This window comes from Chlamydomonas reinhardtii, chromosome 13 (assembly GCF_000002595.2).
Source record: "Chlamydomonas reinhardtii strain CC-503 cw92 mt+ chromosome 13, whole genome shotgun sequence".
NCBI lineage: Eukaryota > Viridiplantae > Chlorophyta > Chlorophyceae > Chlamydomonadales > Chlamydomonadaceae > Chlamydomonas > Chlamydomonas reinhardtii.
Window position 1 is genome coordinate 1,676,394 of NC_057016.1, and position 21,556 is coordinate 1,697,949.

The following is a 21,556-nucleotide window of genomic DNA, read 5'->3' on the forward strand; positions in this document are numbered from 1 at the left end:
CCGGTTGTTAATTGTGTCAATACTAATATCAATTACTACTATGTAGAGAGAAATTACGACCAGAGCCATGGAGGGAGCCGGGGGCTGTTGCTTGCAAATTTTGCGGGCGACGCTTCCGGTAATTGTGATTACCTTGTTGCTGAGCACAGTTATATGTAAGCCAGTGGATGCGGCCAACAAGGCGTCGCGGCTTGCGGACGCGCACTTTCTGCAGGTGCGTCAGCGGAGGCGGGCCAGCGTGGCGCGGCGGTCGCGCGCACTATCACACCTGTCGCATGCGTTGTTACCTTGCAAGGGCAGAGCAAGAGTAGAAGGCAGAATACAAGACGGGAGTTTGTACAAGATATGGGAAATGCGAGAGAGGCCCAGGCCCCCACTTTTGACATGCGTGTGATGCGTGTGTTCGTGTGGGGGCTGCCCCATGCATGCCACAACCACAACCCCGTGCCACAGCACGGTGTGCGGCTGCCCACACATGAGTTCCTCGCGGCGATGGCAGAAGCCGCAGTGGACATCCGCCACCTGTCTTGTCGCAAAAGCCTGGTGCTCTTAGGCATGGCGAACGAGGAGGCCCTCAACAAGACAGTGCCGGTCTTCCTCATGAGCCTTAGGTAGGCTGCCGCAGGAAATCAGGCAGGTCGGGCGTAAGAGGCAGGCAAAGTTGTCGGGCGATGCTCATGGCTTGACAATCAGCATAGTGCGCAGGATGAGCCTATGCCGTACTGTGAAAGGTGGGTTGGAGGTGATAATGCTTCCGTGCCCAGGCCTTGCCAAGGCGTGCTTCCCTGACAACCTATCCCAAGCCACCCATGAACCCGAATAACAAATGCTGCAGTCGTGTCAAGATTACCGGAGGGCGTCATAGAGGGCGCACGCTTGACCAGCATCTGGTGCTAGTCGCATGGTCGGAGGCGGCAATGGCCGCCTGCAAAGCACTCAACGGCCAATTTGACCATAAGTGTGTGCGAGACCCAGAGCACAAGGCCGCAACAGGGTCGTTCGGTTTCCACAGTGAAGGCTTTAACGCACTAGGGTGAGTCTGGGCTGGGTTGACCGCACCGGCCACCAGTATGGGTTATTGGGTTATGGCATAGGCATGGGTCAGTGGCACATCCTTGCCTCTTTTCGGATCGCTACCTTGTTAACGTTGCGTGGCGCGGCCTTCATGTGCGCTGGAACCTTCAGGTTTGCCAAGATTAAGTACATCCTGAACGGGCTGTCGGCTGGGCACGACGTGGTGTTTTTGGACACGGACATCATCGTGCTGCAGGACCCGCTGCCGTACTTCCTGGGGCGAGGGGCGGACATGTGGGCCGCTCACGAAAAGTGCGTCATCTGGGATGACCGGGCGAACATGCTCTCGCTACCGCCGGAGCTCCAGGTAAACCTTCGTGCAGTATGCCATCACTAAGTGCCGTGCAAGCCTCCGGCAGGCAGGTGGGCTGTTTCAGGCAACGTGCGGGTTGCACGCTGGGTGTGGCACTGAAACGTGCGGGTGGCACGCTGGAAGAGCATGCATAGGCGTGCTCAGCATCAATCGAAAAGACCGCGTGCCCCTGCAGCTCAGATGCGGCCTTCCTGTCGTGCCAACTGACAGGCGGTGCACAAGAAGCTGCCTCCACTCAACATTGGTGTGCTGTATTTCAAGGCGACGGCCGGTGTCACACGCTGCGTGTACTCCTGGATCTTCGATATGTACATTGAAGTGCCTAAACGCCCTCGCGTGTGGGACCAGGTGGGCATAACGCAGTAGCGGCTTCTCGAAACTTAGGAAGGCCACTTGAGGCGATGCTTAGAACTCTGTGCAAGGACATTCGTCAGGGACTCTACACGCTGACCGCTAACTGGCAGCTTGCCAATGCTGTTTCGATGCAGGACATTTATGGGAAAATCCTGCTGCGGTGCGGTGCATCCCACGGGCTGCGATGGCAGGTGGGCCACTGGTCACGTGCCTGCTCACAGTTACCACTACTCGCACCTTCCTGCTATGGGCTAGCGGGTCATACCATACCAGTCCTCATTCTTCTTCGTCTGCGCCTTCCTTTCCCGTCCACTAGGCATTGGACCCACGGCTGTTCCAATCGGCATGCTTCCCTAACTGCGGCTGTACTTTCCCGGATGCGGCGACAAAAGAGCCGGAGCTGGTCGGCCACAACAGCAAGGGTCATCGCTTCGTGGGCGAGTACGAGTGCGAACCGCGGCACTGGCTGGGCGAGGGCGGCGAGGGGGACGAGGATGAGGACGAGGGTGCGGCCGGTGGCGGCGGGGGTGCCGGCCAAGACGGGTCGCGGCCGTGGCTCATGCGGCATTTCCCGTGCTCAGGCTCTACGGCAGATAAGGCAGAGTTCATGAGTAACATGCTAGAAGGAGTGCTGCATCACAAGAATGCGAAGATTACTAGGCGCGTGAAGCGGCGGCTGTGAACAGTTAAGGGCATTTGAGCAACCCGGCGGACGGTCACAGGAAGTGGCCAAAGTGCCCATACGCGACTGGCCACAGGTGGACAATCAGTGCTAACTGTATTTTGTGCGTTCCAAGTCCGTAAGCATGGCGGAGCTAAAAGCTAATGCTTTTTCCACACACAACTCAGACGGATGGGCCATGATGGGCGCTCCGGACTGCTCTGGAAGGCGACGGCTGCAGGGGCACGCAGGGGCCGCCTGGCACGGCGTGCCGTGCAGGGCCTTCCCTTATGTCGCATGCGCCAAGGGACCACGGGGTCAAACGGGGCAACTATCAGCAATCGCAGAGACTGCGTGCAGCATTGATGCAGACTTGGATCGCGGAGCGCCCGCCGTGCCCAGATTTCCCATTGTTACGCTGGAAACGTGATATGTTAGCCCAGAATTAAGAATTCAACACAGATCTTGAACTTACTCTTTGCAACACTGGGTTTCTCGCGTAGTCGCGTAGAGGCTGTCTGGGTCACTTCACAGCTTCAGTTGATCCTGAGCAGATGATTTGGGCAACCTGGTCTTTCATACGCTATTATGTAATCATGAATAGGAATTGAGGACTATGGGTGACGCAAGTAGTTGCCCGGTAACGGTGCAGGCAAGGCGACAAACGTACATAGCTGTCGCGGTGCTCTGCTGCCTTGTAAGCTATGTAGGTGCACGACACACAGCCGCGCAGCTCGCGGAGGCTCATTTCCTGCGGGTGCGATTATATTGGGGAAATTTTCTAGCGAACGCTGTGATTAAGAAGAGCTTGTGAAGTGGATAACATATTGAAGTGCAACAGGCGTCTGCAAATATGTCTGGCTCGCTGGAAATGTGGCCCAGTCGTTGGTGCCACACAGCTCGCCGTGTGCTTCACGCCGTCCGAACCCCCCGCTTCTGACACGCGCGTCTTCGCGTGGGGCTGCCCGTATACAACCCTTTACCACAGTATGGTGTTCGGCTGCCAACCCCTGACTTCCTTGGAGCCCTTTCCAAGGCGTCAATAGACATCCGCCACCTCTCGTGTCGCAAGAGCCTGGTGCTGTTGGGCATGGCGAACGAGGAGGCCCTCAACCACACGGTGCCGCTCTTCCTCACAAGCCTCAGGTCCGTGGGCCCTGGGACCGCATACCAGAATGGCATAGTACTGCACTGGCAGCGCCTGGAGCTTGCAAGCCGTGATGCAGCAGCACTGGCGGAACCATCAATGGCGGGCGGCTACCGTGCGCTTTGCATCTGCGCAGGCACTTGGCATTCCTGCCTACCCTGGCTGCTTGACCCGCTGTGCCCACTGCAATTGCAGGCGCATTCAAGTAATCGGAGGGCGCCATAGAGGGCGCACGCTTGACCAGCATCTGGTGCTAGTCGCATGGTCGGAGGCGGCAATGGCCGCCTGCAAAGCACTCAACGGCCAGTTTGACCACAAGTGTGTGCGTGACCCAGAGCACAAGGCCGCAACAGGGTCGTTCGGTTTCCACAGTGAAGGTTTCAACGCACTAGGGTGAGTCTGGGCTGGGTTGACCGCACCGGCCACCAGTATGGGTTATTGGGTTATGGCATAGGCATGGGTCAGTGGCACATCCTTGCCTCTTTTCCGGATCGCTACCTTGTTAACGTTGCGTGGCGCGGCCTGCATGTGCGCTGGACCCTTCAGGTTTGCCAAGATTAAGTACATCCTGAACGGGCTGTCGGCTGGGCACGACGTGGTGTTCTTGGACACGGACATCATCGTGCTGCAGGACCCGCTGCCGTACTTCCTGGGGCGAGGGGCGGACATGTGGGCCGCTCAGGAGAAATGTGTCGTGTGGAACGACACGCTGAGCCTGGCGTCCTTACCCAAGGATGTTGAGGTGAACGATGCTGGGTGCAGTGTCGTCGGCTGCGTGTCTACATGGCTTGCAAAGCCTGCAGTCTTATTGCGGATGAAGCCTAGGAAGAATCCTGAGCGGGGTCAAGCAGCGTGTAGCAAACGCTAGATGGGTTTACGGTATGTCCCTTGCCCATTTTATCACGCAGTGCCCCGTGCGTGCACACCGATGGCATTGACAGATCGAGCCGACAAAGCTGCCGGCGCTAAATATCGGTGTGCTGCACTTCAAAGCAACGGCCGGTGTCACGCGCTGCGTGTACTCCTGGATATCGGATATGTACTTCCAAGTGGAGTATCGACCGCTCGTGTGGGACCAGGTGTGTTTAAACGTTCCTGTCCTGTGTTTAGGACCACGCTGGATCCATGCACTGCAGACCCTGGGTCAATGCCTGGTCTCTAGGCTCAATGGCTGCCAAACCACTTCCGCTGTCATGTGTTAACAGCGGCGGCACTGCCGTGTACCGCGGTCGGTTTCTCGCCCAAAGCTAACGTGGCTAAGCTATGCATGAGCCATGCCGAATACCCTACTGCGGCACGGTATTGCAGCATAGCACTCAAGCGCGTGCGCTAACCGGGGTGAGGCGGCTCTCACGCCACAGAATCGAACCTGTCCCCGAACATCTCCCCTGATCCGCAGGATATTTACGGCAAGCTCATCATGCGCTGTGCACGGCAACACCACCTGCGATGGCAGGTAAATTTACCGCACGCCAGCTTTATGCATACGAAAAATGCTGCCATACCCCGCCTGGAGTTGTGGCTTCATTGGGCCGTCGCACGGTGGAACACGTTCACCACCATGTCCGCTACTCATCACCGCCGCATACACAAGCTCATGCACTCACACACATTCTCGTACATGCGCACACCTGTACCCAAACAGGCATTAGACCCCCGGCTGTTCCAATCAGCCTGCTTCCCCAAGTGCGGCTGCACCTTCGCTGACGCGGTCGCACAGGAGCCGCACCGGCTAGGGCAAAGCAGCAAGGGCCTCAGCTTTGTGGGCGACAATGAGTGCGAGCCACGGCACTGGCTAGGTGGGGACGAAGGCAGGGGATCCCGGAAAGGGGGTGGGCATGTGTTTGAGGATGAGATAGATGGGAAGGAGGATTCGGTAGATGCGGGGAGCCCCGAAGGGGCATCGCCCACATCGCCGTGGCTGCTGCGCCATTTCGCATGCACCGGTGCTACAGCAACCAAGGCAAAGTTCATGAAGAGCATGCTCGAAGGCGTGCTTAACCACACGAATGCGAAGATCACCAGGAATGTGAAGGGGCGCCGGTTGCACCAGCGGACACTGTGATACTTTCAGCAAGTTTTGCAGGCAGGAGTTTTGCATGTACCGGGGGTGAACTGGTGAAACAAGAAGACCTGGTCGAGTGATGTTTTTTTACGTTTGGTTGGTTCGCATGTGCTACAATGACAGGTTAGTGGAAAGCACTGTGCCTGGCGGTGGAGGGGCGTGCGGTCGCGCTGTGCGCAGGTCGTAACTCATCCGTGTGCCCAGAGTAGCGTGTGAAATAACAGCGGGGAACGAAGATTTACAGCAGTGTTTGAGTGACAGGTAGGTGAAAGCTATTTGAGAGACGCGTGTATCGCTGCGAGGGTATAGTATAGCGTGAAACCAATAGCATGTATGCGGAATTGCGGAGGTACCTGACTGCGTGCCAAGTGGGCGGGAGCGTGGGCGGGAGCGCGAGCTGCTGGCGTTGCCCATGAGCGTCATATTATGCGTTCGGCCGGAGTGCCATACACTCGTGTGCATTTGAGGTGAATAGTTATTCACGTGTATAGTTATTATTAGAACCGTCGTCACTATGGTTCGACTTGGAGATGTTATGAGACGCGAAAGGACCTAGATTGCAAAATTCGCTTTTGACATGTAATGGTCAACTCAGTCAACGTGAAAGACATAGCTACCGATGACGAGCTCCGGATGTAAACTCGCGGGACAGGTCCTCTGCGCCGCTCGCATGCGCACTGGCCACGCGGCTGTGCCATCTGGGCTTCTAGGTGACTTGAAATCACTGACCTCGAGTAGCAGCAGCGTGCGCGTGCCAGAGTCGCAGGCACGGGCCCTCGCCACCTCCCAAGCGCCGGAGGCCACCAACGTCGACTGCGTCGTCATTGGAGCAGGTGAGTGCTGTTCGCGCGACACAGCACCTGGTAGTGTGCTGGCGGTCGAAGTATCTGCCGCCCGGTTGTTGCTCAGCTGATCTCCGCCTCTGTCCCTGTGACGAAGTGGAGGTGATGGGCCAACCTGCTCAGTGCCGCGCTGGTGCCGTTCTGCCATACGCAGGTGTCGTTGGGTTGGCATGCGCACGTGCCCTGGCGCAAAGGGGCCAGGAGGTGGTGGTGGTGGAGGCCGCCGGAGCTATCGGCACGGAGACCAGCTCACGACACAGCGAAGGTGGGCGCCTGCCCCTGACTCTGACTCTGACTCGGAACCTGACAGAGTCAGAGTTCAGCGTGTCGCAGCCGTGCCGCGTGTGGGCGGAGCACTACACGGGGCGGATGCAAAGCATTGCCTTTCCGCGTTCAAATGTCGCTGCACGGCTTACAGCCGCTTGCAGCTGCTTATAGCCGCTTACAGTTACAGCTGCATCTGCAGTATACGTCTCAAGAGGTGGCGTTTCATTGCGTGCCTGCTGCAACACCCGTGCCGAGCGCCCGGCTGGCTGCCCCGTTCGCTCACGCCTTTGCACTGACGCCATGCCCACCCTCATGCGTGCGGCTCTCCGCTTGCTTGACAGTCATTCATGCAGGCATCTACTATCCGCTGGGCAGCTTGAAGGCCCGGCTGTGCGTGGAGGGCAAGGCCCGGCTGTACGACTTCTGCAGGCAGTACAGGGTGCCGTACAAGGCCATTACTAAGCTCATTGTGGCCACCAGCAAAGAGTGGGTGGGCGTGGTTTGCAAGTTGCGCTGGGAGTACGGCGCAGGCTTAACAACGGTTGCTGTTGTTAGTAGAAAGCTGTTGATGATGTACTCGTTGCATGAGTCGCGGGTCCGTGCTATGATGCCTGCTGCGCAGTACTGAAAGCGATCCCAATCAGCACACCTTGCGCACCTGCTGCACCGCCGCGCCTGCACTCCGTAACCGTGCGGCTGCCCGCTCGCCCACCATTCCTGTAAATTGTCCTTAACACCCTTCGGTTGCTTTGGCCCTGGACTGGACTGCCCTGCCAACCCCACAGCCAGCTGCCCGACCTGGACGCCTTCCGCGAAACAGCCGCCAGACACGGTGTGCCCGACCTGCAGCGCCTGAGCGGCCCCGAGGCGCAGCAACTGGAGCCGGCGCTGGCAGCAGCGGGAGCGCTGCTGTCGCCCTCCACCGGCATCCTGGACAGCCACGCGTGAGCATGATGGAATTGTTGACACTGGATGGGGCTGTACCACTGTATAGGAAGCGTAGCGGCGGGGGCTGCGGCTGCAGCCATTGCCAGGGTTGTGGGCGGTCACCGGGGCTGCAGTGAGTGTCTTCCTGCTGGCTGGACTGGCTGGGCGTATGGCACACGGAAGTCCTCAACGACGCACCGCATGCCTCACATCAATACCGTTACACCCACGCACATGTATGTATACGCATGTCCGTCCCCGCAGCTACATGGCGGCGCTACTGGCGGACGCAGAGGCGCACGGCGCCGTTCTGGCCCTCAACACTCGCGTGGCGGGCGGCTGGGTGGATCCGCTACCGCACACAGCTACAGCCGGCGGCACGAACAGTCCTGGCAGCAGCAGTGGTGGTAGCAATGACAGCAGCAGCAGCAGCAGCAGCAGCAGCAGCAGCAACAGCAAGGGCAACACGCCGGGGCCGGTGGCGCGCAAGGTCTTGGAGCTTCACACCCGCGCGCCGTCTGCACCTGGCGGCGGCGGCGCGCCTGCTGCCCCCGGCGGGGCTGAGGTTGAGGTCAGCCACCTGCGCGCGCGGTGGGTGGTGAATGCCGCAGGTGAGCTGCGACGTCCGGCATCCCGCGTCCACAGGACACCTGCACCGTTTGCGCCTCTTTTGATACAGCCTTGCAGCCTCACAGCCTCTTTCGCTACAGCCCTCACAGGCGCGTATTCGTGCGCCTGCAGGCCTCCACGCGATGCGGGTGGCGGCCACCATGGTCGGACTGCCCCGCAGCGCCATACCGCGGCTGTACCTAGCAAAGGTAGGCGTCGCCCCCGGCGGGCCACTGTGCCAGCGCACCAACACGGCCACCAGTTCTTGCCTGTGTAGGCCTAGAATAATGTTTCCAAATGCTTTCGGAATCTGCTTGGCTGAAGTGAAACGACAGCGCGGCGGTGCTTGTGGCCTCACCCGATCCAGGGCAACTACTTTTCTCTGGCGGGCCGCTGTCCCTTTGGTCGCTTGATCTACCCCATGCCGGAGCGCGGACTTGCGGGCCTGGGCACACACCTCACGCTAGACATGGCTGGTGGGGCCAGGTGAGGCTTCTCATACGGTATGCGTGCTGCGCTTCCTGGCCAGCCTGAGCGCCCTTCCATCGCAGCCAACCGCCGATATCAGTAGGTTGTTGCCTAAGGGTTTCGCACCCGCGTTGGTAATGTAAGCACAACTCGTTGCGGCCGCAGGTTTGGTCCAGACGTGGAGTGGCTTCCCGATCCAGGGCTTGACCCCAGCACTCCCATTGATGTAGACTACAAGGTGAGGGGATGGGAGGCGGCGGGTTGCTGTGGAGTGCGGTGCATGTGTGTGTGTGTGTGTGTGTGTGTGTGTGTGTGTGTGTGTGTGTGTGTGTGTGTGTGTGTGTGTGTGTGTGTGTGTCCGGGGCACAGTATCACGGCCTTAAACCCGTCGGGCTGTCCCTTCACTTGTAATCCGCATCCTTAAACTCGATATTCGCATAGCTGAGCACACGAACCATACATACCAGGGGAGTGGCACATACCGTAACATATACATGTACATGTACATGCGCATGCACCTTCCCTCACGCCGTTGTTACGATGTGTTATGACGTGTTTGGGACATCGACTTCGGGGACATTAAACTGCGCTGCACTCCGCCACGTGGCCGTCAACATGCCCCTCACGCGCGCCGCATTGTACGTCGTAGGTTGACCCCCACCGCGCGGACTTATTCTACCCGGCCATTCGCCGCTTCTTCCCCAGTCTACCAGACGGAGCACTGCAACCCGCCTACAGTGGCTGCAGGTGCGGCGCTGCGAGTCTTTGGTATATGGCGCATTTATTTGGGTCGCAGAACGTTGCGGCTCGGCAATACTGAAGAGCCCGAGGCACATTACTCCTCCGACTGCAAGCACCATATGCCTTGGTTGTGCGGTGCCTTGCAGTATTGCGCCCTCAGTCAGATGCAGCAACCTCGTAAATTGCGTTGTTGAGCGTCTTGTTGCCGTGCAGGCCAAAGCTGTCGGGGCCTGGGCAGCCGGCCGCGGACTTCATGGTGCAGGGCGCGCGGGGCGGGCGGGGGCACGGCCTGCGGGGCTGGGTCAACATGTACGGCATTGAGTCGCCGGGACTGACATCATCGCTGGCGCTGGCACAGCATGCGGTGCAGCTGCTGGTGGCAGAGGCATAAGCGAAGTGCTTGCTAGTGAATGCGAATGCAAGACGCCATTGTGAACTCCAGGCTAACAATAAACATAAGGTCCCGGCTTTCAGAGGGTGTGTGTGCTTACCTCTGCTGCTGAAGCACGACTGCGTGAACGCGCCCGCTAGTGTACAATTTGATTGCGAAGTGTAACTTAATAATGCCTATGGGGCTGCTATGTGCTGTAACCGCTGCCTGGGTGCAGCGGGTGGCCTGAGGAGCGATGCGCCGTCAGCCGCCCTTGTGCGCTGTTGGCTAGGAGCTAGGGTTTCGCCTGGCTTCAAAGTTGCGCTGCGGCCGCTGCCATGGGGTAGAAATGAGTAGTCATAATGCGCTGTGTGCGTAGGCTTCTTGTGGTAGCACAAGCATGTGCACAGATTCATGTCTGGCATCGGCGGGTGCGTCGGGGCTGAGTGCGGCGAACCGTGCGGGCGGAGCCGTCGCAGCCGTGCCCTGAGGGTGGACTGGTGAGGGACGCAGCATTGGCCACTGGATTCCTCTTAAAGCCCCCAGGCTGCCGTTACCAATTGGTGTCAGCATTATAGTTATGTCTTTACTGGCAAGAAGTTAGGCCAGCAGACGCTAGCGCGCACCCCGTTCACGCTGTGTGCTCGGCTCGTCGTCGCGGATTTCCACCACTGTTTAATGACTGTGCGCTTTCCATACTGAGAAATTTGCAGCTAGGTAAAGTTCGAGGGCTTTACACAGCGCGCGAGCGAAGAAGTGGTGAGTTTTGGCGCAAGCTCGGGAGAAACAGATGATATCTCGCTGACACCATTGTTGCATGCGCGGACATCAACACTAGCTCACGTTTGCTACGTGCACTCCTAACCAAGGAATTGCCTGGCGCCCATCCTCAACCCTTGCACAACGCAGTTTGCAACCCAAATTTGTTGTAGCAGAAACTCCCGCGGCAGTTTTATCAGACTGCTTGGAGCTGAGGTCCTGTGAACGCCTGATCGCTCAGGGCCCTGGCGCCATCGGTTTAGCACCTGCACGCGGTGGCCCGGGCTTCGTTAGCTTCGTTTGCTTCGATAGCGCGGATGCTGCCAGCTGCAGCAGCCTTGCACTCTTCGGCGATGGTACCCAGCAGTGCTGCCGTTGCCCCAGTCCGGCTTGCGTGCCCTACACCTGCGCGGTCACTGGCGCCTGCTCGGGGACCTCCGTCATCCGGGCACTGCTGGAGCAGCCCTCCGGCCGCACCGGCACATTCCGGCGCTAGCTGGCAGCAGGCGGAGATGCTGCCAGGACTGCTGCGCTTGCACGTGGGGGCTGCAGCGTGCAGCCGGTCTTCCGCCCTTGTGCCGGCCGCAGCGTGCTGCTCCGCATCTTGGGGTGATGGTGCCTGGAGCTCACCCGTAGTGGCTGCCGCAGCCTCCTCCCCTGGATCGGACACAAGCAGCTGCTGCTCCACATCCGCAGCTTCATCGTCGGCCCCGCGGACAGCTTCTGTGCGCCTGCCGCGCAGTGCGGGGGTGTGGCTGGGCGCCCGCGCGCACGCCGCACATCACCGAGTCTCGGTGGCCGCACCGGCGATTTTAGGTGGCAACCGACACGCATCCATGTCGCCACTTGTGTCCGGACCGGCGGCTGTCTCAGCTTCGCCAAGCGGCCTGCCTGGCCCCTCGCTCTTGCCGCGGCAAGGCGCTGGGCTCCGCTGCCTCGCAACGAACGTGCGCGCCGGTTCTGCACCGGAGCAGCAGTCTTCGGCGCAGCCATTGTCGAAGAAGCAGCAGAAGGCGGCTGCCGCTGCGGCGAAGCAGGCGGCGGTGGCACAAGCGGGTGGGAGTAACGGGCAAGAGGCGGGCGCGGCGGACGGCGTGCCGGCACCCGTGGTGCCGCCGCAGCCGAGCGTGCGGTACTCGCCGCTTCACTACAACATCGAGGAGTTCTGCCAGCGGGTGGTGCCAACGGAGGGCGAGCGGCGACAGCGTCAGGAGGTCATCGAGGCGTGAGTGCTGGAGGGATTCGGGGTGCGGGCCTACGGGGATGGCCGTGCTGAAGCGGGGCAATTGGGACTTCAGTGCTGGGGTCGCTTACGGCGGCAGGGCTGTGGGTGTTCCAGAGACTGGTGGAAGACGGGCGCGCAACACGCCACCGGGTTGGCGTCATGGCTACTACGGGAGCACACGAACCAGCCACTGGTCCACGCTGCAGCCCGCGCCCCGCAAGGCGTCCATATAACTCCCTGCCTCCACCCCCGGTGCCCCGCCACTTCCTGCACCCGACCCACCCCTCCCATGGCACTCTCACTGCACCGTAAGCCCCTCATCCCCGCAACCCATACTACAGAGTGCGTGGCGGCGTGCGGCGCGTGTGGCCTGGCGCCCGCGGTGTGGAGCTGCAGGTGTTTGGCTCCTTTGCCAACGGGCTGTCCACGTGGAACAGCGACCTGGACTTGGTGGTGACCGGCATCTACGAGCCGGACCGCATGACGGGAGGTGAGAGCGGAAGATTTAGGGAGGGCGCGCCTCGCGTTGGGGGCGGACCTGGGAGTCGCGAGAAGGATTGGCCAACGGGCGGAGGGCTGGGCAAGGGAGGGGCAGAGCGGCTGGCTGGGATGGGCCTGGGCGCCGGATGAAGCTGGTAGCCGATCGAGTGGAAAAAGCGGCTGCGTGGTCGCACAGTTGGAGCGTGTAACCTGTGATGCTGGGCGCTCTACACAGGCTACGAGATCAATGACCGCGGCCGCATCACGGCCAAGCTGCGCAAGATTGCGGAGGCACTGAACCGCAGCAAGGCCATCGACATCGAGCGCCAGCAGCTCATCCCGCGGGCGCGCATTCCCATCCTCAAGGTGCGGGAGTCAGCAGGGGAGCAGCAGGGGAGTCGCTGTTGGAGGGCATCATGCCGTGACACAGTGACAGCGCCTAGCTGCATGGCCTGGGCATGGGCAGCCGATTCCGCTGGGCTGCATGGCCAGGCAACTGTCTGGGCCCACCTACCTTTGCCCCTGCTGCTGCCATCTTGCCGGCTGCCCGCCTGCCTGTTTGCAGCTGTGGACCAAGGCGCGTGTGACGGTGGACGTGAGCATGAGTGATGACAGCGGGCCCCGCGCCGCGCGCTACATGGCGCAGCAGTGCCGCGCCTACCCACCCCTCAAGCCGCTGGTGAGGAACACTTGAGCACATGTGACATTTGCCCGCGCACTCGCTCGTCACTGCTGTGATCCTCCTGCAACCGATACCTGTGGGTCATTTTGGGAGGGCAGACAGTGGGGCCGAGCAGCCCGCATGGGTGGATGCTTTCCGCTGTCGCGCTGCATGCCCCTCTTCACGCGGTTGCGCCCCGCTGCTGTTATGCTGCTGCCGCAGGTGCTGGTGCTGAAGGCGTACCTCAAGGCCTGCCGCCTGAATGAAGTTAACTCCGGCGGCCTTTCCTCCTACAGCCTCACCAACATGGTCATCGCGCACCTGCAGGAGGAGCTCAAGGTGAGGGGGGCGGCGCGGTGGCGAGCGGGAAATATGCGAGAAATATGCCTGCGCTCCGCGCGCTCGGGCAGCATAACACCGGTCTCACCTGCCTGCTCCTCCCTCTTCGCCGCCGCAGTCGGGCCACGACGTGAGCGACCTGGGTGAGACGCTGTACACCTTCCTGCTGCGGTTCGGCGAGGAGCACGACTACAGCTCCCAGGCGGTGCGTGCAGGAGGGCACGGGGCGTGGGCTGCGGGGTGGAGCTGGTCTATTGGAACCCTGTGTAAGCTACCGTGTAACTCAAACTACAAAGGTGCTGACTGTCGGGCCGTTTTTGCGCTTGCCGCGCCGTGCCGTGCCGTGCCGGCAGGTGTCGGTGGCCAGCGGCGGCATCGTGCCCAAGATGTCTCTGGGCTTCGCCATGGAGAGCGCTCGTCAGGCCGCTGTCACCATGGGCTCCTACGATGGCGCCGTCAGCTGGAACGAGCGCCTGTGCGTGGACTGCCCGCTGACAGGCGCGTATGGGTCTGGCCTGGCTGAAGGGTTATGCAGCCAGACGCAGTCCGTGTGTGTGTCGTGCCTAGTCACAGCCACTCAGACGAACCGCCCATCCAGCCTCCATCATCTCCACAATACCTGCAAGAGCCTGCTCCTCGTGCTTTTCTATGCGCCACCGCCCATCCGTCCTGCCCCTGCCCATGGCTTCCTGCCCGCAGGCCGTGACGTGAGCAACGGCACGTTTCGCATCGACCTGGTGCGCGGCGCTTTCGTGCAGGCGGCGCGCAAGCTGGAGGCGCTGGCCCGCGGGCGCCGCATCAGCGACACCTCGCTCAACTACCTGCAGGTCCGTGCGTGTGTGTTTTGTTTTCGTTTGCGTGTGCGTGTATGCAGCTGCCCGATGACGCTGCCCCGCCAGGGCTCCTGGCCAGAAGCGTGAATCACGGGACGCAGCGGAAGGACGGGCCAGTGCTTGGGGCAGGCTGGCATCTGCTGCTGCTGCTACTGCTGCCATGGCACCCCACCGCTGCTTTCATTCTCGCTCATGCGCTTCATACCAGGGCCTTGACTGCCGGGCCGGCCTGTCTCTCTGGCCTAGGCCTCCTGCACCAGAGCCCACCACCCTCCAAAACCCCTCCCCTTCTGCGGGTGCTGCCACCAGGCGCTGTTCGACGTGAACCGGGTGCTTAAGCGGCAGTACGACCCCTACGAGCCGTACGAGGACGAGTACCTCAAGGTCATTCGCAACAGCGACGACGAGGACGTAAGTGTGCTGGCGCCGTGTCCGCCCGCGTGCTGGGCCGTCTGCCTGCCGGTGTTCGCTGCCACCGCATGACAGCCCGCCCAACGGCACATGCACCCTTTTATGCACGCCACCCGTGACAGCAACTCGCGCGTCGAACTGAATCTCATGTTGTTGGCGCGCACAGATGCCAGAGGATGACCTGTTGGTCGGGGCCGGCGCCACGGGTGACGAGGACGACGCCGATGAGCAGGGGGACTACATGGAGCGCCGCTCGCCCGCGCCGGCCACGCCAAGCAGCCAGCAGAGCGGCCGGCGCCGGTGAGGCGGCCGGCCGCAGGTGATGCAGATGCGGCGGTGGCTTGATGCATGGGGGGCACGGCCTCGTGATTAGAGCCTTCTTATATTTCAGCGACTAGACTCAGGAAAGGACCCTGTACTGGGTACTGTCCCGATGGGGTAGGGGCACTGGGGCAGGTGCGATGGGTTGGGGGTCGGTGTGGCGGTGACGGCGACAGATGGCGGGGCTGAGCGCAGTATAATGGACGGCGTTCGCTATGTGGTGTCTGGCGTTGTTGCATCGTTGACTGGAAGAGTAAGGCTGGAGTCGTGCAAGTACGATCTGGCGAAACTGCGCATTCGGCTGCAGTATGTGTGACTTTGATCCCCGCCAAGTTAGTGCTAGTTTGCTTCGTTACATCAGCATTAACCTCGCGCAAGCCGCGCGCGGCCATTTTGCAGACTCGAACCGGCTTCTTTCTGGACAACTCCGAATACATCCGGGAAGCTTTAGAATATGTTAGAGTGGCAATACTTCTTAAAGTAAATGACCTGAGGAATGCCACCCAAGGTTGAGGCTCCAGCGGAGCTCACAGCCGAGCGGAGCCCTTCGTCCTCAACGTCGGTCAACTCAGTGACGAAGATGAGGAACGGTGATGCCCATGAACATGAGACGTGAGTCGACGTCGGGCACTGAGAAGTGTCATCCCAAGAAGACTTTCGTGGTGCTGGACTGACTTTTTCGTGTCCTGGTGCAGAGACATCGTGCGTGATTTGCAACATCGTGTGAATGCGCGGCACCGCGCAAGGGCGCAGCGGCACGGCCATGTGCGGGCTCCTGAGCGTCGGGGTTTGCCGAGCTCCAGCGCCGGACCGCTTGAGGACCAAAAGGCATCGATAACATCAGGCGAAACAAGCGGACATGCCACGCCAGTCGATGCAGCTGGCTTCGGGGCGACCTTAGGAAGCGCTAGCTCTGTGGGGGTTTCGCCGGCGGTCGCCAAGACCCCCCCTCCGCCGTACGTCTGTGTGCGGGTCGGGGAAGGTAACACCACACCTGAAGGCTGGTCCAAACAAAAAATAGAGCCGGCAAATCTGTCCTGCTGTTCGGTGGTGTGGCTGGACCTGAAGGACACGTGCGAGGTAAGCTTTATGTGTGCATCTTCATTCCGTCGTGGGCTCGTGTGGAAATGCCGCGGTACCCGATATCCCTGACGTGTTCAATCTGCTGCCTGCTGCCTGCTACAGGACATTCTAGACATCGTGCGGGTTTATCCGACTGCCACGCTGCTGCTGCCCCTTTTGGTCTTTGCTCTGCTGACGGGCTTCGGGATCTGGGGCGTCATTGCTGGGGCGAACACGTACGTTGAGCAGCACAAAAACGATGTACGCAGCCGGGCCGTAGACGCGGCGACGGGCTTCCAGGTGCGCATCTCATGTAGCATGCGCATGGGTATTGGCAGCAGTGTAGTCTGGGCCAAAAGAGGAAGCAGGAAGCAACGGATAGCGTGCATAGCTGGCCTAGATAAGCTGGGTACACGATTACCGTACTAATGTTGACATGGTTCTGTACTGCTGTGCATACCCGCAGATCCAGTTGCAGCAGTCCTTCACGCCCGGTGTCACCATGCAAATGCTGGTGAAGCAGAGGCCGGACTGGGAGTATTGGCTTGAAAACTTCAACTCTACTGCTACGGAGCTCATGTCCCGTGTGCCGAAGGGTGCGCTGTGGGACCTGCAGCTGCAGCCGTTCGCGCAGGTCATGATGATCACGCCGCTGCGACCGGAGGACCTGTCACAGATTAACCCGCCGCGCGACCTGATTGGAGGTGAGGGGCAGTGCGACACTCGCCTGCATGGGGGAGATGCATGATGCCTGCAAAGCCTTCAACTATTGCCCTTCTGATCTTCGATTCCCTCATTTGTCACGTAGACCCTACCCGCCGGGATGACATATACAAGATCATCAGAACACGCGAGCCCGGCGTGAACGGACCCTTCTGGCTTGTCCAGGGCTTCACAGGTGCTTTCGTGCGCTACCCCATCTTTGTGCCGGACGTCAGCGCGACGGAGACGTTCGGGTTTCGCTACAAGGACAACTCCAGTGCGATTGCGTACTCACAACTCCCCTCAAGCGTGCGAGACTGCAGCATTTGCTACAACGCCACCACCCGCGAGAAGTGGTGGGTGCATGGAGGTGTGGATTGTTGCAAGAGCGCCATGAACAGTACATGCTGGCCCATTGTTGTGTCAGCGTAACTCCTGCCCTGACGCCTGGACGCCAGGTGGGGCTTGATGACGGTGCTGGTGAACTACGACGAGGTCACCAGCGGTCAAGACGCGTACTTGGCGACGCTTCGCAAGCTGGTACGTGCACTATGTGGTACGTTGTGCTGTGGTGCTTACGTGTGCACTGCAGCGCTCGTATGGGCTATGCTCATGTCCCTGCTCGCTGCCCTCTTCCTGAGCGAACTTGGCAAGCGTTAATTACTTCCAGCTTTGTGTGACACTCTGCAGAACTACCACTACGCGTTGGTCCGGCCCATCAACGCCACGGAGGAGCAGGTGATTGCGCAGGTGGGCCCCACCTCCCTGCGCGACGAGGACGCGGTGACCGTGGAGGTCAAGGTGCTGAACGCCGTGTGGCAGCTGAGGGTGAGTTGTGCATGGGTCAATGAGCAGGATCGCAACTGCTAGACTTGGGGGGGGGGACTTGCATAGCGGCAGGTGGCGGTACGGTAACATGGAATGCAGCAGGGCTGTATGTGACCTTCGCCACGCACCACGGTCTTGATTTCGATTTCGGCCAGCTGACCTTCCCTCTCGTGCCATCACTGACAGGTTGCGATGGCCGGTGGCTTCAAGCCCGTCTGGGAGGGCCCCGTGATTGCGGCCGTGGTGGTAATGTCGTTCGTGGTGTCCACGCTGCTCTTCATCACCGCCGTGTCGCTCAAGCGACAGAGGCTCCTGCTCTGGGAGTCGCTGGTGCGCTGGGGTGGTGTGATACTCGTTTTCAGGCGCATACGCGCAGGCACTTATGTACGTCAAGGGCATTATGAGCATCGGCACTGTTGCAACATGTACGTGTGTTTTCTGAGGCCGCAACATGTCATGAGGACTGCGCCGTCTGTCGCCGTACACGCTCATTGGTCCCACCTGAAACCAGCCCCGCCGTGCCCATGTTTGTGCCATGCTGCGCGGTGGATCCACAGGACACCAACTTTCAACTTATGACGGTAACACAGCGCCTGGAGGAGGAGAAGGAGCGCATGGATGTGCTGCTGGTGCGGCAATACGACCTGCTGAGGTGCCTGGACGCGAACCTCCCAGCCAACCGCAGTGACCGGCAGCCGCAGGGCAACGGTGATGCTGCAAGCCGGCGGCAATCCTCTGATGCCCTCACGACCGACGACAGCCGCAAGTCCATTCTGAGTAAGTCATCGACCCCTCCTTGCGGCCCCTCCTTTAGTTCCAAGGTGTTTCGGGTGCATGCCAACGTACTGCTCTGCCCCTTGCTTGCCCGGAGATGCATTGTGCGCGATGCGCCTTTGCCTGCAGACTGCTGACTGCTCTGTGCTACTGGTTCCACGTTTGCGCAGGTCGCATCGAGGAGGCCCGACGCGGCCTGCAGTCACAGAATGTATCGGCGGCCGAGGAGACCATTCAGCTGCTGGAGCTGCTTGGCTGTGGCGCGGTACGTTAATGATTAGGAGGGGCTATGCGCTTGCCGGCGTTGCCATGGGGCTGTGCGCATGCATGCTGACGTCGGCCGTCCCTCTTTCCTGTCGTGCGCCGCGGTCCGCAGTTCGGCAAGGTGCAGCGCGGCCTGTGGCGCGGCACGGTGGTGGCGGTGAAGACCATGATCCTGCCGGCCAACATGACGGGGCAGGAGAAGCGCGAGAAGATGGCGGTGATGGAGGCAGCCATCAGCAGCAGTCTTGTGCACCCCAACATCGGTGAGCTGGATGCGTTGTTGACATGTCCGGACGTTATGTTGCCTGCATGCCCGACCTCGAGCGCTCAGTGTCCGATTTGTGCTTGCTTGTGCTTCTGTCTCGCAGTGACCACCTACACCTATTTCATCCGCCCTTACCACGAGCCCGAGCACGAGAGCATTCAGAACATGCAGATTGGGCCCGGGTAGGTGTATATGCAATTCGGCTGCCACAACAATTCGGTTTGCATGACGCTCTTCCGGCTGCACCCCGCTTGTACAGTCCCGACCAAGGGACGTTGGATAGCGCTTTTAGCAGCCGAGGAGCAAGCATGCCACGCGCGGCAAGCGGCGAAGTGACAACAAGCATCCACAGCTATGAGGTGTGTCGTACATGCATAGCAAGCGCCGCAGTATGATTGCCTGCATTTGATTATGCATCCATAGGCTAACACTTGACTATGGGCCCAGACCATCTCACAGCATCCGTCCAAATCCCTGAACGAGTCGTGCCTTTGCATTCCGGTCCGTCCGCAGGTGCGACTGGTACTTGAGTTTTGCGACAAGGGGTCGCTAAAGGACGCGCTGGACCAACACGTCTTCATGCAGAGTAAGCCCCACCAGCTCGCCTCAGAGCGGGCATGTTGCATGCAACCAAGCCCTTTCTTGGCACCTGACACGTGTATTCCTCCCAAACATACCGCAACTGGGCCCACAAACATACAATGCTGCCACGCAGGTGGCGCCCTGAACCTGGCGGCGATGCTGGAGACGGCCGCGGACGTGGCCAAAGCCATGGTGCACATGCACGCGGCCAACGTGCTGCACAGCGACCTCAAGGCCCGCAACATCATGCTCAAGAGCAGCGGCACAGAGGGCCGCGGCATCGTGGCGAAGGTGGCCGACTTTGGTCTGTCCACGCGCATGGAGCACCAGGAAACGCACCTGAGCAGCTGCTTCCAGGGCACGCTGACACACATGGCTCCGGAGGTGATGCTGGAGGGCCGCATCAGCAAGGCCGCGGACGTGTACTCGGTGAGCAGAGCGGGGCAGATGTTAAGTAAAGTGTTGGGTGTGTAAAGCTTCTGTCCGCCTGTGCCTGGCGTGTTGTGGCCAGTGCATCCCTTGGCTTTGACTTTGGGTTGGGTTTTAGTAATCCTTCGGGTTTGGTTTTAGTAAGGCACTGCTGCCTCTCCATGCAGTGCATGACGAAGGCCATGCCTACTGTCTTTCCACTGTCCTTACGTCCGCAGTTTGGCATTCTCCTGTGGGAGTTGTTCTGCGCCGGCGACCCGTTCCAGGGCGTGCCGCGTGCGCACCTGGGTCACGCAATCACCAAGGAGGCGCGGCGGCCCAAGTTCCCGCCCTTCGCTCCGGCGGGCTTCGTGCGGCTCGCGACGCGTTGCTGGGACCCCGATGTCTCGCGGCGGCCCACGTTTGAGGAGGTGCTGTCAGAGCTGGTGCGCATGCGCGAGGAGCTGGGCGGAGAGACGCCACAGCTTGTGCTCGCACGGCCGCGGCGTCCCTCCTCCACCGAGCAGTGCAATGCAGCAAACCGGGGTAGCCCACGTGTGCCTCAGCTGCAGGATCAGCGGAGTGCCGCCCGCGTGGGGCAGCAGCAGTTTCAAAGTCGCTCGCTTGACGCCCTGTCGTCGTTCGGGGCGGAGCCTGCTCGTGGCGTCAGCGGTGGTGCAACGGCAGTTACAGCCGCAGCATGCAGTGCGGCGGCAATAGCCGCAGGTGGCAGTCTTGGTGGCGACAGGACAGGCAGATTCGTGAGCTGGGCCAACGGCGCGGTCTCCAGTCCGCTGCCACTGCATAGCGCAGTGCTCGGCGCCAGCAGCTCTTCTGCAGGCAGCCATTCTGCCTGCGAGCTAGGCCAGGCCACAGTCGGCGAAGGCAAGGTTGCTTGGGTGAGACGGAGCCTCAGTGACGGCGGACAGGGCGAAGAAAGCAGCGACGAGGCGGCTCACGGGGAAGCGTCCCATGGCAGCACAAGCAGGGCCGGCCCGCCGCCTGAAGCGCTAGGCGCCGGGAGCTCGCTGGGACTCAGGCCCCAGGGCAAGGGCCCGCAGGTCCAGCGGCGGCTGCGAAAGATGGGCATCCAGCTGGGCGGCCCCGCGGCCACGAGCATGACGCCCACTCTACCGTCGCTGGACGAACACGGCGACGAAGAGGCATGTTGAGGACCCACTCTGCAGTGCATGCCTTTTGGGACCATGCAATAAGCTTCAGACGTGGCTGTATGGCTCAGTTGGGGAGGGAATCGTTTTCGCCCCCAAATGAGCTCAGAGTCTGAGTATGAAACCACGCGGCCAAAACAGTACGCCCCGCTGGCGAGTCTTTCTATTGGCAGGTTGAACAATGAATGAGGCCTGCTTTGGGGGTTCTGACGGAGTTTGTGAGGGCCTGCTGGGCGCGCTCAGCTCTTGGTACAGTCCATTAGAGCAGCAGGGTGCTACTGTAAGGCCCCGGCTGTGCTGGGATGCCGTTTCATTGTGATCAGGCGCGGCGTATGTGCTCATTCATCTGGGTGCTGTTGCAAGGGGTGTCGTAATATATGTCCTGGTGCTGTCCGGGACTGCTTTAGGGTATCAAACCTTCCAAGATTGCGTTGGGCAGGACCGGGAGCGGCATAAGCAGGGCGCGGGAGGGCAGGGGGGGACGAGGAGAAGGCACCTCATGGGATGGGCCATGACATGTCACATGTGTCATCCGGAAACGGCCTTGCCTCGCATATGCCACTCTCCCGCAATCATACTGCACATTGGAATCCTCTCAAGCCACCGCACGTATCATACAAGGTTACCAACCACAG

General features: G+C 60.6%; 5 protein-coding genes across 5 annotated transcripts; all 5 read left to right on the forward strand.

The window, feature by feature from the left end:
• The first annotated feature begins 31 nt into the window (after positions 1-31).
• CHLRE_13g574050v5 (uncharacterized protein) lies at positions 32-2,793 on the forward strand. Its single transcript, XM_043069420.1, has 7 exons — positions 32-214; positions 454-611; positions 836-1,033; positions 1,186-1,381; positions 1,598-1,735; positions 1,876-1,932; positions 2,058-2,793. Exons 1-7 carry the CDS (start codon positions 68-70, stop codon positions 2,421-2,423), a joined length of 1,260 nt encoding a protein of 419 aa, XP_042917395.1. The 5' UTR covers positions 32-67; the 3' UTR covers positions 2,424-2,793.
• A 58-nt stretch (positions 2,794-2,851) lies between these two features.
• On the forward strand, positions 2,852-6,043 carry CHLRE_13g574100v5 (uncharacterized protein). The gene is made up of 7 exons (XM_043069421.1): positions 2,852-3,159; positions 3,391-3,548; positions 3,745-3,942; positions 4,096-4,291; positions 4,491-4,628; positions 4,949-5,005; positions 5,195-6,043. The coding sequence occupies exons 2-7, from the start codon at positions 3,493-3,495 to the stop codon at positions 5,612-5,614; spliced, it is 1,065 nt and encodes a 354-aa protein (XP_042917396.1). The 5' UTR covers positions 2,852-3,159; positions 3,391-3,492; the 3' UTR covers positions 5,615-6,043.
• A 48-nt stretch (positions 6,044-6,091) lies between these two features.
• CHLRE_13g574150v5 (uncharacterized protein) lies at positions 6,092-10,388 on the forward strand. The gene is made up of 10 exons (XM_043069422.1): positions 6,092-6,447; positions 6,611-6,721; positions 7,065-7,209; positions 7,509-7,667; positions 7,915-8,261; positions 8,392-8,468; positions 8,627-8,745; positions 8,893-8,965; positions 9,377-9,474; positions 9,682-10,388. Exons 1-10 carry the CDS (start codon positions 6,234-6,236, stop codon positions 9,857-9,859), a joined length of 1,521 nt encoding a protein of 506 aa, XP_042917397.1. The 5' UTR covers positions 6,092-6,233; the 3' UTR covers positions 9,860-10,388.
• Positions 10,389-10,437: 49 nt separating this feature from the next.
• CHLRE_13g574200v5 (uncharacterized protein) lies at positions 10,438-15,353 on the forward strand. Its single transcript, XM_043069423.1, has 11 exons — positions 10,438-10,597; positions 10,748-11,822; positions 12,164-12,312; positions 12,538-12,668; positions 12,868-12,981; positions 13,186-13,302; positions 13,421-13,507; positions 13,656-13,800; positions 14,002-14,129; positions 14,445-14,546; positions 14,713-15,353. Exons 2-11 carry the CDS (start codon positions 10,915-10,917, stop codon positions 14,848-14,850), a joined length of 2,019 nt encoding a protein of 672 aa, XP_042917398.1. The 5' UTR covers positions 10,438-10,597; positions 10,748-10,914; the 3' UTR covers positions 14,851-15,353.
• Positions 15,354-15,411: 58 nt separating this feature from the next.
• CHLRE_13g574250v5 (uncharacterized protein) lies at positions 15,412-21,523 on the forward strand. Its single transcript, XM_001693459.2, has 16 exons — positions 15,412-15,479; positions 15,563-15,947; positions 16,053-16,229; positions 16,396-16,633; positions 16,738-16,987; positions 17,090-17,171; positions 17,322-17,459; positions 17,646-17,789; positions 18,017-18,236; positions 18,404-18,498; positions 18,610-18,760; positions 18,866-18,944; positions 19,022-19,121; positions 19,276-19,348; positions 19,478-19,773; positions 19,992-21,523. The coding sequence occupies exons 1-16, from the start codon at positions 15,448-15,450 to the stop codon at positions 20,922-20,924; spliced, it is 3,393 nt and encodes a 1,130-aa protein (XP_001693511.2). The 5' UTR covers positions 15,412-15,447; the 3' UTR covers positions 20,925-21,523.
• The last annotated feature ends 33 nt before the right edge of the window (positions 21,524-21,556 follow it).

What these genes read in the sequence shown, in the direction of transcription:
- CHLRE_13g574050v5 (XM_043069420.1), top strand. Translation starts at nt 68, where the DNA reads ATGGAGGGAGCCGGGGGCTGTTGCTTGCAAATTTTGCGGGCGACGCTT. An exon ending in GTCTTCCTCATGAGCCTTAG is followed by an intron (nt 612 to 835) that starts GTAGGCTGCCGC and finishes CAAATGCTGCAG; the next exon opens with TCGTGTCAAGATTACCGGAG. An exon ending in GAAGGCTTTAACGCACTAGG is followed by an intron (nt 1,034 to 1,185) that starts GTGAGTCTGGGC and finishes TGGAACCTTCAG; the next exon opens with GTTTGCCAAGATTAAGTACA.
- CHLRE_13g574100v5 (XM_043069421.1), top strand. Translation starts at nt 3,493, where the DNA reads ATGGCGAACGAGGAGGCCCTCAACCACACGGTGCCGCTCTTCCTCACA. An exon ending in CTCTTCCTCACAAGCCTCAG is followed by an intron (nt 3,549 to 3,744) that starts GTCCGTGGGCCC and finishes CTGCAATTGCAG; the next exon opens with GCGCATTCAAGTAATCGGAG. An exon ending in GAAGGTTTCAACGCACTAGG is followed by an intron (nt 3,943 to 4,095) that starts GTGAGTCTGGGC and finishes TGGACCCTTCAG; the next exon opens with GTTTGCCAAGATTAAGTACA.
- CHLRE_13g574150v5 (XM_043069422.1), top strand. Translation starts at nt 6,234, where the DNA reads ATGACGAGCTCCGGATGTAAACTCGCGGGACAGGTCCTCTGCGCCGCT. An exon ending in ATTGTGGCCACCAGCAAAGA is followed by an intron (nt 7,210 to 7,508) that starts GTGGGTGGGCGT and finishes CCAACCCCACAG; the next exon opens with CCAGCTGCCCGACCTGGACG. An exon ending in CGCGGCTGTACCTAGCAAAG is followed by an intron (nt 8,469 to 8,626) that starts GTAGGCGTCGCC and finishes CACCCGATCCAG; the next exon opens with GGCAACTACTTTTCTCTGGC.
- CHLRE_13g574200v5 (XM_043069423.1), top strand. Translation starts at nt 10,915, where the DNA reads ATGCTGCCAGCTGCAGCAGCCTTGCACTCTTCGGCGATGGTACCCAGC. An exon ending in CGTCAGGAGGTCATCGAGGC is followed by an intron (nt 11,823 to 12,163) that starts GTGAGTGCTGGA and finishes CCCATACTACAG; the next exon opens with AGTGCGTGGCGGCGTGCGGC. An exon ending in CGCGCATTCCCATCCTCAAG is followed by an intron (nt 12,669 to 12,867) that starts GTGCGGGAGTCA and finishes GCCTGTTTGCAG; the next exon opens with CTGTGGACCAAGGCGCGTGT.
- CHLRE_13g574250v5 (XM_001693459.2), top strand. Translation starts at nt 15,448, where the DNA reads ATGAGGAACGGTGATGCCCATGAACATGAGAC. An exon ending in TGGCGACGCTTCGCAAGCTG is followed by an intron (nt 17,172 to 17,321) that starts GTACGTGCACTA and finishes GACACTCTGCAG; the next exon opens with AACTACCACTACGCGTTGGT. An exon ending in AACATGCAGATTGGGCCCGG is followed by an intron (nt 18,945 to 19,021) that starts GTAGGTGTATAT and finishes CCGCTTGTACAG; the next exon opens with TCCCGACCAAGGGACGTTGG.